Raw genomic sequence first — 13,967 nt, 5'->3', positions numbered from 1 at the left:
CTCGTACTTCACCATTCGCTTATGCTGACTCAGTATTTCTTTACACCTTTTACTGTACCGATGCATTTATTTTCTTCATGTGCCATTGTTTTTAAGGAAAACCTGGAAGATGAATATGAACCCCGAAGAAGAGATCACATTTCTCACTTTATTTTACGCCTTGCTTACTGCCAGTCGTAAGTATACCTTTGTCCTCCATGGTCAAGTCTGACATCTTGGGTTGTAAACTGGTCCAGGAGGGCTGACAGGTATTGTACTGATCGTAGGAAATCCAAGAATAATGTCAGAAACCAGTGGCTCGTGGGCGGAACACTGTTGCAGAGAATTGTTTGAAACAAGTTGTTTACTAAAAAATTAAAAAAAATTTTTTTTTTTTTTTTTTTTTTTTCAGATTTTGCCTGTTAAAACACTTTTTACTTTGTGGGAGAGACTCTTCATTTAGGATTTAAAATTAGAGGGAATTTCATTAGGAAAGACTTTTGATATTTTTTTCCCCAGAAAAAAAGTGGTAGTATTTATAAGAAATAATGAATCAAACACATACTTGAATCTGCACAGGTTTTTAGATGTTGACGTTTATGGGCTGGTGCACGTTAGATTAAGATCTTTCCTTTGGTAGTTGGTTTCTTGTAAGTCAACAGCGCCACCCAGAGGGAGAAGGAGTTAGTTGCTTTAAAAAAATTTTTTTTTCCTGTATTAATTTTGGCTAAATTACATACTTATTATTTTGTTTCTTTTCTGTTTCTTTTTGGTAATATCAAATGGGAATCTTGAATTGGTGACTATCTCAAGATAATAACTGAGAAATTATTCACCAGCTTTAGTCCCAGAGTTTTTCTTTTGTAAGAAAGCACATGCAGTTTATGCAATTTATGCAGTAAATGAATTGCTGACAATATGAAAGTCATTTGGGGAAAGAAAATTAAATCATATTTTACATGAAGTAGCATAATTATTTTACAACAACAATAATGCCCATCTGTCTTATAAATTAGTGTATATTGACTTAAAAAATTGAGATATCCTAGTGCGTATTAAATTTTGTGAAATTATAAACTATAAAGCTGTAAGCAAAGTTTACTTTGCATAGTTTATCTGATCATAATCCATTCAGAGATGAAGTTACCTTTAAAAACTTTTGATGTTTATTTGGCATTGACCGAAGGGATACCCCATTTTCTGATGTAGATGGCTATTTTGCAGTTACATTAAAAGAAATGCACTGTTTTATGTTATTTGATAATAATGCAGCTAGGCTCGAAGTATTCTGTATTTAATTCTTTTAATTTTATGTTCATAACACCTTTCTCCCCTATATTCTACTTATCCCAGGGAGATTGTGGCATGTGATATATATTCACACTCTTATCATAATAGAGGACTTGATGCTTTTAACTTCAGTCTTTTAGCATCTTGCTCATGTTTGAATATTGCTTCATATAAATTTCTTGGATTTAATAATCAGTGGACTTTTAAAATAGTCAGTGGACTTTTCACTTATAATTTCCTTATCTCCATTTTAGCGAAGAGCTTAGGCGCTGGTTCATTCAACAAGAAATGGATCTCCTTCGATTTCGATTCAGTATTTTACCCAAGGACAAAATTCAGAGTTTCTTAAAGGATAGCCATTTGCAGTTTGAGGCTGTAAGTATATTTTTAAAGTCATTCCCGATTGTTATCACCGTTCATCCCTCCCTTAAGTGTTGGTGTTAATGTGTGGGGTTTGTTCTCTTTACATTTTCTTCCTAAGTACCCACCTGAAACAATAACTATTGGCTTTGCACAACAGTGAACCTCTCCCTTCCATAACTAGAAGAAAAGAGGCTCCTTAGTACCAGAGCTGCACATTTATTCAGTTGCTGTATTAAATATGTGATTTATGAAAGCACAAAAAGGTTTAATTTATAAAAGTTTATCTTTAACCAGAATCTTCCAGGCCAAAAATTTAAAGCTAATAATGTTCTAAAGAAAACAGAGAAGTGGTAGTAGTTATTTCCAACAATGAGGTTTGGGGGATAATACTTTATTTTAGAAGTCAGTTGTTGATAAAATATCTGAATAGTTTTAAGGTATAATTTTGTAGACAAATCTGAATGAGTTACATATAGTAATTAAACAAAATAGAAGAAATGTTGGGCGCATATTTAGCAGGGATAATTATTGTGGGTGGAAATAGAATTTTTGTCTTTTAGGTGAGTGTGCTGCAGTGGGAAGGGAGAAAAATTCTGTTTGGAAAACTTAGAGCAGTCAGATGGCGGTAGGATGGTTTGGGACTCCATTTGGGTGTTAGAATGGGTGTCTTGAGGCCAAATAAAGTTAAAAAAGTAGAAGTTGGAGTAAGTGAAGGACATTGTCCTGCCGAGAAGTGGATGTGCCCACTGCAGCAAGAACCAGAGTGGGTTATTTCATTGGGGGAAGGAGATTGTGTGAAGGGAAGTAAATAAACCTTAGGTGGACATTTAGTGTCTGTCATATGCCAACAAGGCACTTTCCATAGTTTGTATCACGTCTGTGAACCCTGTGAGGTTTCTGAGTAACATCTACCTGGGCAGAGAAAAGTGTCGGTCTCAGAGCCGTCTCACCCAAACCTCCTGCGTTTTCCACTTTGCTTAGAATGCTGATCCTTAGTGAAGTCTCTTATTGCTAATATCAGTTACAGTCCATTTGTCCTCTCATATTAAAAATAATTAATTTTTTTTTTGCTGTTGAAATTATGGTTTTATTAGGTTGAGAAAAAGTGTTTGTGAGAAGATTTATTCTTTACTCTAGATTGTCTCAATAGATGAGGTAATTTTTTTTAAGCAAAAACCATAATATTTCTTTCTTTTTTTAAAAAACTTTTTTATTGAAGTATAACATATACAGAAAGGTGCACAAATCATAACTGTCCAGCTCTGTGAAGTATCACAAAGGTTAAGAAAGAGAACATTGCTGTCACCCTGTGCTGCCTTGTGCCTCCTCCCATTTACTAACCCCGTCTCCCTCCTGATAACCACTATCCTGACTTTTAATATGATAAGTAATTCTGCCTGTCTTTGAACTTTACATAAATAGTATTACATGGTATGTTTTTTCCCCCAGCTTTATTGAGATATAATGGACATACTAATGTTGTGTCACTTTAAGGTGCACAGTGTGATGATACACGTATATGTTGTGAAATGTTTACCACAATAAGGTTAGTTAACACATCCTTCACCTCACATCATTACCGTTTTGTTGTTGTGGTGAGAACCTTTAGAATCAACTCTCATAGCAGCTGTACGTGAGATCCCTAGAGCTCATTCCTTTTATAACTGGACGTTTGTGCCCAGCCCCTGGCAACCACTGTTCTACTCTGTGAGTTGGACTTTTTTAGATTCCACATATAAGTGAGATCACAAGTATAATCTTTTATGATCGCCTTATTGAGATAGAATTTACATACCTTGACCTTCACTCTTTTTTTTTTTTTTTTTTTTGCGGTACTTGCGGAGCACAGGCTCCGGACGCGCAGGCTCAGCGGCCATAGCTCACAGGCCCAGCCGCTCCGCGGGATTTTCCCAGACTGGGGCATGAACCCGTGTCCACTGCATCGGCAGGCGGACTCTCAACCACTGCGCCACCAGGGAAGCCCAACCATCACTCTTTTAAAACGTACAATTTGTTGGTTTTTAGTGTAGTCATAGAGTTGTGCAACCATCACCATCTAATTTTAGAACATTTTTGTTACCCTAAAAAGGAAACCTGTGCCCAGTAGTCGTCCCTCTCGATTTCTCACTCTGTCATCCCTTGGCAACAGCTAATCTGCTCTCTGTCCCTGTGAATTTGCCTATTCTGGACATTTCATATTAGTGGACATTTCATATAACTTGCGATCTTTTGTTACTGGCTTCTTTCACTTAGCGTAATATTTTCAAGCTTCATCTATGTTGTATATGTAGCATGTATCAGTACTTCATTTTATATTCATTTCTCTATTCAATAGTTGATGGACATTGGGTTATTTCTACATTTTAGCTATTATGAATAATGCTGCAGTGAATATTTGCATACACATTTTTGTGTGGATATCTTTTTATTTTCAGATATATATAATACCTGGGAGTGGGATTGCTAGGTTATAGGGTAATTCTGTATTTAAACTTTCAAGGAACTAACAAACTGTTTTCCAGAGTGCCTGCACCATTGTACGTCTCACTAGTGTGTGAGGGTTCTAGTTGCCTCACATTCTCCAGCAATTGTTGCTGTCTTTTTTTTTTTTTTGAATATAGTCATCCTGGTGGGTGTGAAGTGATACTTCATTGTGGTTTTGATTTTCATTTCCCTAGTGACTGATGGCATTGAATATCTTTTCATGTGCTATTTGATTATTTATATATTTTCTTTGGAGAAATATCTATTTATATCCTTTGTCTATTTTTTATCTGAGTTATCTTTTTATTGTTGAGTGTTACATATTCTTTCCATATTCTGGATACAAGTCCACTATAAGATATGTGATTTACAGATTTTTTTCTTCCATTCTGAGGATTGTCATTTCATTTTCTTGGTAAGATCATTTTTTAAAAAACATTTTATTTATTTATTTACATTTTTGGCTGTGTTGGGTCTTCGCTGCTGTGCATAGGCTCTCTCTAGTTGCGGCGAGTGGGGGCTGTGTTGCAGCGCGCAGGCTTCTCATTGTGGAGCTCAGGCTCTAGGCACGAGAGCTTCAGTAGTTGTGGCATGCAGGCTTCAGTAGCTGTGGCTCGCAGGCTCTAGAGTGCAGGTTCAATAGTTGTGGCTCATGGCTTAGTTGCCCTGTGGCACGTGGGGTCTTCCTGGACCAGGACTCTAACCCGTGTCCCCTGCATTGGCAGGTGGATTCTTAACCACTGCGCCACCAGGGAAGTCCCTGTTTTTATCTTTTGTTACTTGTGTTTTTATTGTCGGATCTAAAAAGGATTTGCCTAATGGAAGGTCGTGAAGATTTACTCCTATGGTTTTTCTCTAAGAGTTTTATAGTTTTGGTCCTTATATTTAGGTCTGTTTAGGTCTATTTACATTTTGAGTTAATTTCTGTGTATGGTGTGAATTAGGGGCCCAACTTCATTCTTTTGCGTGTGGATATCGAGTTGTCCCAGCATCATTTGTTGAAATGGCTGTTCTTTTCTCTTTGAATTGTTTTTTCATTCTTGTCAAAAGTCAATTGACCATAAATGGACTCAATTTTGTTAGTTAGAGCTGTGTGTCTCTCCTGTGTTGGTACTGTGTGCTCTTGAATATTGATTCCTGTAGTTTTGTAATAAGATTTGAAATTGAGAAGTACGAATCTTCTTACTTTGTTCTTCTTTTTCAAGATTATTTTGGCTCTTCTGGGTTCCTTGCATTTTATGAGTTTTAGGATCAACTTGTCAGTTTCTACCAATAAACCAGCTGAGGTTCAGGTTTAGGATTATGAAGACTATGTGGATCAATTTGGGGAGTATTGCTATCTTAATATTAAGGCTTCAGATCCATGAACATGGAAATTTTTTCTGTTTCTTCAGATCTTTAATTTTTTTCAATGAAATTGTATACTTTTGTTAAATTTATACCTAAGTATTTTATTCTTTAATGTCATTGTAAGTGGAGTTGTTTTCTTTATTTCATTTTTGAAATGTTCATTGCTAGTGTATAGAAATCCAATTGATTTTTGTATATATCTGGTATTCTGCACCGTTACAAAATCATTTATTCTAATAGTTTTTGGTGGATTTCTTAGGAGATTATGTCTCTTATAAAGAAATAATCCTTACTTTTCAATCTGGAGGCTTTTAATTTATTTTCGCCTATTTTCCCAGGTTAGGATCTCTAATATGGTGTTGAATAGAAGTGGGAATAGTGGACATGCTTGTCTTGTTCCTGATTTTAGGGGGAAAGCATTCAGTCTTTTACCAAGACATATGATGTTAGCTGTGGGGTTTTTGTAGATTCCCTTTACCAGATTGAGGAAATCTCTTTCTAATTTTAGTTGAGCATTTTCATCATGAAAGGGTGTTGGATTTTGTGCTTTTTCTGCACCTTTTGAAAAGATCATAGGGCTTTAGCCTTTATTTTATCAATATGGTGTGTTACATTAATTGAGTTTTGGATGTTAAACCAACCTTGTTGGGATATTCCTGGGATAAATCCCCCTTGGCTGTATTGTATTATCCTTTTAATACGTTGCTACATTTGATTTGCTAGTCTTTTTTGTTTGTTTGTTTTGTTTTGTTTTGTTTTGTTTGCGGTACACGGGCCTCTCACTGTTGTGGCCTCTCCCGTTGCGGAGCACAGGCTCCGGACGCGCAGGCTCAGCGGCCATGGCTCACGGGCCCAGCTGCTCCGCAGCATGTGGGATCTTCCCGGACCAGGGCACGAACCCGCGTCCCTTGCATCGGCAGGCGGACTCTCAACCATTGCGCCACCAGGGAAGCCCCTGATTTGCTAGTCTTTTGTGGAGGATTGTGTTTATTGGTAAGGGATATTAGTCTGTAGTTTTCCTATGATGTCTTTGTCTGGTTTTGGTATCAGGGTAATATGGGTCTCATATAGTGAATTGAGAAGTGTCTCTTCCTCTTCTATTTTTGGGAAGAAGTTGTGAAAGATTGGTGTTAATTTTTTTAAAAATTTGCTAGAATTTACCAGGGATCTGTCTAGGTATAGGCTTCTCTTTGTGGGGTGTTTTAAAATTGCTAATTCATTCTCTACTTGTTGTAGATCTATTCAAATTTTCTAATTCTTTAGACAGTTGTGGTAATTCCTGTTTTCTAGAAATTTGTCCATTTCATCTGTTATCTAATTGATGCATACAGTTGTTCATAGTGTTCCCTTATAATCCTTTTCATTTCTAAAGGTTGGTTATGATATCCTCTCTTTCATTCTTGATTTTACCCATTTAAATCTATTTTTTTTGATCATTTAAGTACACGTTTGTCAATTTTGTTGATTTTTTCAAATAACTTTTGGTTTTGTTTTTTTCTCGATTGTTTTTCTATTCCTTATTTCTTTAATTACTCTATTATTATCAATTAACAATTTTTATTATTTCCTTCCTTCTGCTTGCTTAGGGTTTAGTTTGCTCTTTCCGTCTAGTTTCTTAAGGTGGAAGTTTAAGTTACTGATTCAAGGTGTTTGTTCTTTTTTTTCTTTTTAATTGTAATATAGTTTACGTACAATATTAGGTTAGTTTCAGGAGTCCTACATAATGATTTGGCATTTGCATATATTATGAAATGATCACCACAATGTCTAGTAACCATCTGTGCCCATAGAAAGTTACTACAACATTATTGACTATATTCCTTAATCACATCCCCATGAGTTATTTGTTATCTCTTAATCCCCTTTACCTGTTTCACCCACCTCCTGCCCCCTGCCTTTTGGCAAACAGATGTTTGATCTCTGTATCTATGAGTCTGTTTTCATTTTATTTTCTTTGTTAGTTTTGTTTTTTAAGATTGCACATGTAAATAAGATCACACCATATTTGTTTTTCTCTGTTTGACTTATTTCACTTAGCATAATACCCTCTAGATCCATCTGTGTTGTCGCAAATGGCAGTGGCTGAGTCATATTCCATTGTGTATATATATACATACACACTGTATCTTCTTTATTCATTCCTCTCTCAGTGGATACTTAGGTTGCTTCCATATCTAGATTAAGGTAAATAATGCTGCAATAAACATTGGAATGCATGTATCTTTTCAAATTAGTGTTTTTGCTTTCTTCAGGTGACTACCCAGAAGTTAAATTGCTGGATGATGGAAGTTCTATTTTTAATTTATTGAGGAATCTCCATACTGTTTTCCATAGTGGCTGCACCAACTTATAATCCCATCAAGAGTGCACAAGGACTCCCTTTTCTGCACATCCTCACCAACACTTGTTACTTGTCTTTTTAATGGTAGCCATTTTTGACAAGTATGAGGTGATATCTCCTTGTGGTTTTGATATGCATTTCCCTGATGAGTAGTGATGTTGAGCATCTTTTCATGTGCCCGTTGGCCATCCATATGTCTTCTTTGGAAGCATGTCTATTCAGCTTGTCTTTTCATTTTTTACTCTGGTTGTTTGTTTGTTTTTGTGATGTTGAATTGTGTGAATTCTTTGTATATTTTGGATATTAACCTTTATCAGCTATATTGTTAAAATATCTTCTCCCATTCAGTAAGTTACCTTTTTGTTTTCTTGGTAGTTTCCTTTGTTGTGCAAAAGCTTTTAAATTTGATGTCACGTTTGTTTATTTTTGCTTTTGTTTCCTTTGCTTGAGGAGACATACTTTAAAAAATATTGCTAAGACCAACGTCAGAGAATGTACTGCCTATGTTTTCTTCCTGGAGTTTTATGGTTTCAGGTCTTAAATTTAAGTCTTATTCCATTTTGAGTTTATTTTTGTGCATGGTGTGAGAAAGTAGTTCAGTTTGATTCTTTTGCATGTACCTGTCCAGTTTTCTCAACACCACTTATTGAAGAGGCTATCTTTTCCATATTGTATATTCTTGAAACCTTTGTTTTAGATTAATTGACCACATAAGTGTGGGTTTATTTCTGGATGCTCTATTCTGTCCCATTGATCTATGTATCTGCTTTTGTGCCAGTACCATACTGTTTTGATTACTGTAGCTTTGTAATATAGCTTGAAACCAGGGAGCACGATACCTCCAGTTTTGTTTTACTTTTTTAAGATTGCTTTGGCTATTGGGGATCTTTTGTGTTTCCATACAAACTTTAGAATTATTTGTTTTAGTGCTGTGAAAAATGCCATTGGTATTTTGATAGAGATTGCTTTGACTCTGTAAATTGCCTTAGGTAGTATGGTCATTTTAACAATATGAATTCTTCCAGTCCATCAGCATGCTTTATCATTCCATTTGTTTGTGTCATCTTTAGTTTCTTTCATCAGTGTCTTATAGTTTTCTGAGTACAGGTCTTTTACCTTCTTGGTTAGATTTACTCTCTTAGGTATTTTATTCTTATGGATGCAATTGTAAGTGAGATTGTTTTCTTAATTTCTGATAGTTCATTGTTGGTGTATAGAAATGCAATAGGTTTCTGTATATTAATCTTGTATTCCACAACTTTACTGGGTTCATTTATTCTAACAGTTTTTCAGTGGCATTTTAGGATTTTCTGTATATGTATCATGTCATCTGTCAACAGTGACAGTTTTACTTCTTCCTTTACAATTTGAATTCCTTTTATTTCTTTTTTTTTGTCTGATTGCTGTGGCTAGGACTTCCAATACTATGTACAATGAAAGTGGCGAGAGTGGACACTTTTGTCTTGTCCTGATCTTAAAGGAAATGCTTTCAGCTTTTCACTGTTGAGTATGTTGTTGGTGTAGGTTTGTCATATCGGGCCTTTATTATGTTGAGGTATATTCCTTCTATACCCTCTTTGTTGAGCATTTTTATCATAAATCGTTGAATTTTGTCAAAAGCTTTTTCAGCATCTACTGAGATGATCATAGGATTTTTATTCTTTGTTAGTTGCACATCACATTAATTGATTTGCAGATACTGAAGCATCCTTGCATGTCTGGGGTAAATCCCATTTGATCATAGTGTACGCTCCTTTTACTGTATTGTTGAATTTGTTTTGCTAATATTTTGTTGAGGATATTTGTATCTGTGTTCATCACTGATTTTTTTTTTGTGTGTGTGGTGTCTTTGTCTTGTTTTGCTATCATGGTAATGCTGGCCTCATTGAATGAGCTCACAAATGTTCCTTCTTCTTCAGTTATTTGGAGTAGTTTGAGAAGGATAGGTTTTAGGGCTTCGTTAAACCTTTGGTAGAGTTCACCTGTGTTGCCATCAGGTCCTGGACATTTGTTTGCTGGGAGATTTTTGATTACTGGTTCATTTTTTTTTTTTTTTTTTGTGGTACGCGGGCCTCTCACCGTTGTGGCCTCTCCCATTGTGGAGCACAGGCTCCCGACACGCAGGCTCAGCGGCCATGGCTCACGGGCCCAGCTGCTCCGCGGCATGTGGGATCTTCCCGGACCGGGGCATGAACCTGTGTCGCCTGCATCGGCAGGCAGACTCTCAGCCACTGCGCCACCAGGGAAGCCCCACTGATTCAATTTTAATACTGATAATTGGTCTGTTCACATTTTCTATTTTTTCCTGATTCAGTCTTGGGAGATTGTACATTTCTAGAAATTTATCCATTCTTTCTACGTTGTCCATTTTATTGGTGTATAATTGTTTGTAGTAATCACTTATGATCCACTTATTTCTGTGACGTTGTAACTTTTCCTTTCGTTTAATATTTTATTTATTTGGGTCCTCTCTTTCTATCTTGATGAGTCTGGCTAGAGGTTTGTCAATTTTGTTTATATTTTCAAAGAACTGGTTCTTAGTTTCATTGATCTTTTCTAATTTTTTAGTTAGTCTCTTTCATTTATTTTTGCTCTGATTTTTATTATTTCTTTCTACTAATTGAGTTTTGTTTGTTTTTCTTTTTCTACTTCCTTTAGGTGTAAGGTTAAATTGTTTTGAGATTTTTCTTGTTTCTTGAGGTAGATTTATATCACTATAAACTTCCGTCTTAGAGCTGCTTTTGCTGTATCCCATAGATTTTGGATTGTTGTGTTTCCCTTTCACTTGTCTCCATGTAATTTGATTTTCTCTTTGATTTCTTCAGGGACCCATTGGTTGTTTAGTAGCATGTTCTTTAGACTCCATATATTTGGGGTTTTTGGTATTTTTTTCTTATACTTGATTTCTAGTCTCATAGTGTTGTGGTCGGAAAAGATGCTTGTTATGAGTTCAGTCTTCTTAAATTTTTTGGAACTATTTTGTTGCCTAGCATGTGATCTGTCCTAGTGAATGTTTTATGTGCACTTGAAAAGAATGTATTCTGTTGCTTTTGGATGGATTGTTCTTTATATATCTGTTAAGTTCATCTGTTCTTATGTGTGTCATCGAACACCAGTGTTTCCTTAATGAGTTTCTCTCTGGATGATCTGTCCCTTAATGTAAGTGAGTGTTAAAGTCCCCTACTATTATTTTGTTACTGTCTCTTTATGTTTATTAATACTTGCTTTTTTGTATTTAGGTGCTCCCATGTGGGGTGTATATGTATTTACAGTTGTTATATCTTCTTACTGGATTGATCCCTTGATCATTATGTAATGTTCTTCTTTGTCTCTTGTTACAGTCTTTGTTTTAAAGTCTATTTTGTCTGATATAAATATTGCTACCCTAGCTTTCTTTTTGTTTCCATTTGAACTGTGTCTCACTTTCTGTAGTTTGGCCCTCCCACCTCCCACTCAGGTTTGTGAAATTGCGTGATGATGTCTGAATTGTTTTTCATTCTCAGATGGGAACTTGATGGGCCCTTTAATCTGAATACTTGGGTTCTTCTGTTTAGAACATTTCTTTATGTTATGGATTTGATCATTTCTTCCCTTTAGTTTTTCATTGCTCTTTCTTTATAATTTCTTGTTTGTTAGAATTTGGACCTCCTGAATTTCTCCTCTTATTTTCCTTTTTGTTTTAAGATCCAGTTTATCTTTTTTATTTTCTAGGAAAGTTCTTCAACTGTTTTATAAATCTTTTTTTCCCCCTGCTCTCCTGTCTTTAATTTCTAGATATTTATTTTTTATTTTTATTTTAAATTTTTTATACAATTTTTAAAGGTTACTTTCCATTTACAGTTATTACAAAATATTGGCTGTATTCCTTGTGTTGTACAATACATCCTTGAGCCTATCTTATACTCAATAATTTATGTCTCCCACTCCCCCATTCCTATATTGTCCCTCACCCCCCCTGCCCCCTTGCTGGTAACCATGTATAAGTGATATCATTAACAGTATTTGTCTTTCTCTGTCTGACTTATTTCACTTAGCATAATGTCCTCCAAGTCCATGCATGTTGCTGCGAATGGCAAAATTTCATTCTTTTTCATGGCTGAGTAGTATTCCATTGTGTGTATCTATTCATGTGTTGATGGACACTTGCTTCCATATCTTGGCAATTCTAAATAATGTTGCTATGAATATTGGGGTGCATATATCATTTTGAATGAGTGTTTTTATTTTTTTCAGATATATACCCAGGGGTGGAACTGCCAGGTCATATGGTAGTTCTATTTTTAGTTTTTTCAGAAACCTCCATACTGTATCCACAGTGGCTGCACCAATTTGCATTCCCATCAACAGTGTACAAGGGTTCTCTATTCTCCACATCCTTGCCAATATTTATTGTGTTTGTTTTTGATGTCCTGTCTTTAATTTCTTTTTTTTAATGCTTTTTAAGCAGGTTCTTATTAGTCATCAATTTTATACACATCAGTGTATACATGTCAATCCCAATGGCCCAATTCATCACACCACCACCGCCACCCCCCTGCCGCTTTCCCCCCTTGGTGTCCATATGTTTTTCTGTACATCTGTGTCTCAATTTCTGCCCTGCAAACCCGTTCATCTGCACCATTTTTCTAGGTTCCACATATATGCGTTAATATACGATATTTCTTTTTCTCTTTCTGACTTACTTCACTCTGTATGACAGTCTCTAGATCAATCCACAACTCAACAAATGACCCAATTTCGTTCCTTTTAATGGCTGAGTAATATTCCATTGTATATATGTACCACATCTTCTTTATCCATTCATCTTTCGATGGGCATTTAGGTTGCTTCCATGACCTGGCTATTGTAAATAGTGCTGCAGTGAACATTGGGGTGCATGTGTCTTTTTGAATTATGGTTTTCTCTGGGTATATGCCCAGTAGTGGGATTGCTGGGTGGTATGGTAGTTCTATTTTTAGTTTTTTAAGGAACCTCCATACTGTTTTCCATAGTGGCTGTGTCAATTTAAATTCCCACCAACAGAGCAAGAGGGTTCCCTTTTCTCCACACCCTCTCCAGCATTTGTTGTTTGTACATTTTCTGATGATGCCCATTCTGCCTGGTGTGAGGTGATAGCTCATTGTAGGTTTGATTTGCATCTCTCTAATAATTAGTGATGTTGAGCAGCTTTTCATGTGCCTGTTCGCCATCTGTATGTCTTCTTTGGAGAAATGTCTATTTAGGTTTTCTGCCCATTTTTGGATTGGGTTGTTTGTTTTTTTAATATTGAACTGCATGAGCTGTTTATATATTTTGGAGATTAATCCTTTGTTGATTCGTTTGCAAATATTTTCTCTCATTCTGAGGGTTGTCTTTTTGTCTTGTTTATGTTTTCCTTTGCTGTGCAAAAGCTTTGAAGTTTCATTAGGTCCCATTTGTTTATTTTTGTTTTTATTTCCATTACTCTAGGAGGTGGATCAAAAAAGATCTTGCTGTGATCTATGTCAAAGAGTGCTCTTCCTATGTTTTCCTCTAAGAGTTTTATAGTGTCCAATCTTACATTTAGTTCTCTAATCCATTTTGAGTTTATTTTTGTGTACAGTGTTAGGGAGTGTTCCACTTTTATTCTTTTACATGTAGCTGTCCTGTTTTCCCAGCACCACTTATTGAAGAGACTGTCTTTTCTCCATTGTATATCCTTGCCTCCTTTGTCATAGATTAGTTGACCATAGGTACGTGGGTTTATCTCTGGGCTTTCTGTCTTGTTCCACTGATCTATGTTTCTGTTTTTGTGCCAGTACCATATTGTCTTGATTACTGTAGCTTTGTAGTATAGTCTGAAGTCAGGGAGTCTTATTCCTCCAGCTCCGTTTTCTTCCCTCAAGACTGCTTTGGCTATTTGGGGTCTTTTGTGTTTCCATACAAATTGTGAAATTTTTTGTTCTAGTTCTGTGAAAAATGCCATTGGTAATTTGATAGGGATTGCATTGAATCTGTAGATTGCTTTGGGTAGTATAGTCATTTTCACAATATTGATTCTTCCAATCCAAGGACATGGTATATCTCTCCATCTTTTGGTGTCATCTTTAATTTTTTTATCATTGTCTTATAGTTTTCTGCATACAGGTCTTTTGTCTCCCTAGGTAGGTTTATTCCTAGGTATTTTATTCTTTTTGTTGCA

General features: G+C 35.8%; 1 protein-coding gene across 3 annotated transcripts in view; it reads left to right on the top strand.

Moving 5' to 3' along the window:
* The window catches only part of PRIM2 (DNA primase subunit 2), a 272,180-nt gene that overhangs the window by 5,278 nt on the left and 252,935 nt on the right, over window positions 1-13,967 (top strand). For all 3 annotated transcript variants that reach the window (XM_082639744.1, XM_082639745.1, XM_082639743.1), the window contains 2 exons: window positions 97-176; window positions 1,524-1,644. In XM_082639744.1, the coding sequence (XP_082495870.1) occupies window positions 97-176; window positions 1,524-1,644 (201 nt within the window). The remainder of the gene's footprint in view (window positions 1-96; window positions 177-1,523; window positions 1,645-13,967) is intronic.

Source organism: Mesoplodon mirus (genome assembly GCF_964341445.2).
Source record: "Mesoplodon mirus genome assembly, chromosome: 12".
Lineage (NCBI taxonomy): Eukaryota > Metazoa > Chordata > Mammalia > Artiodactyla > Ziphiidae > Mesoplodon > Mesoplodon mirus.
Note: the sequence above shows the minus strand (reverse complement) of the source record. Positions and strands in the feature narration are given on the sequence as shown.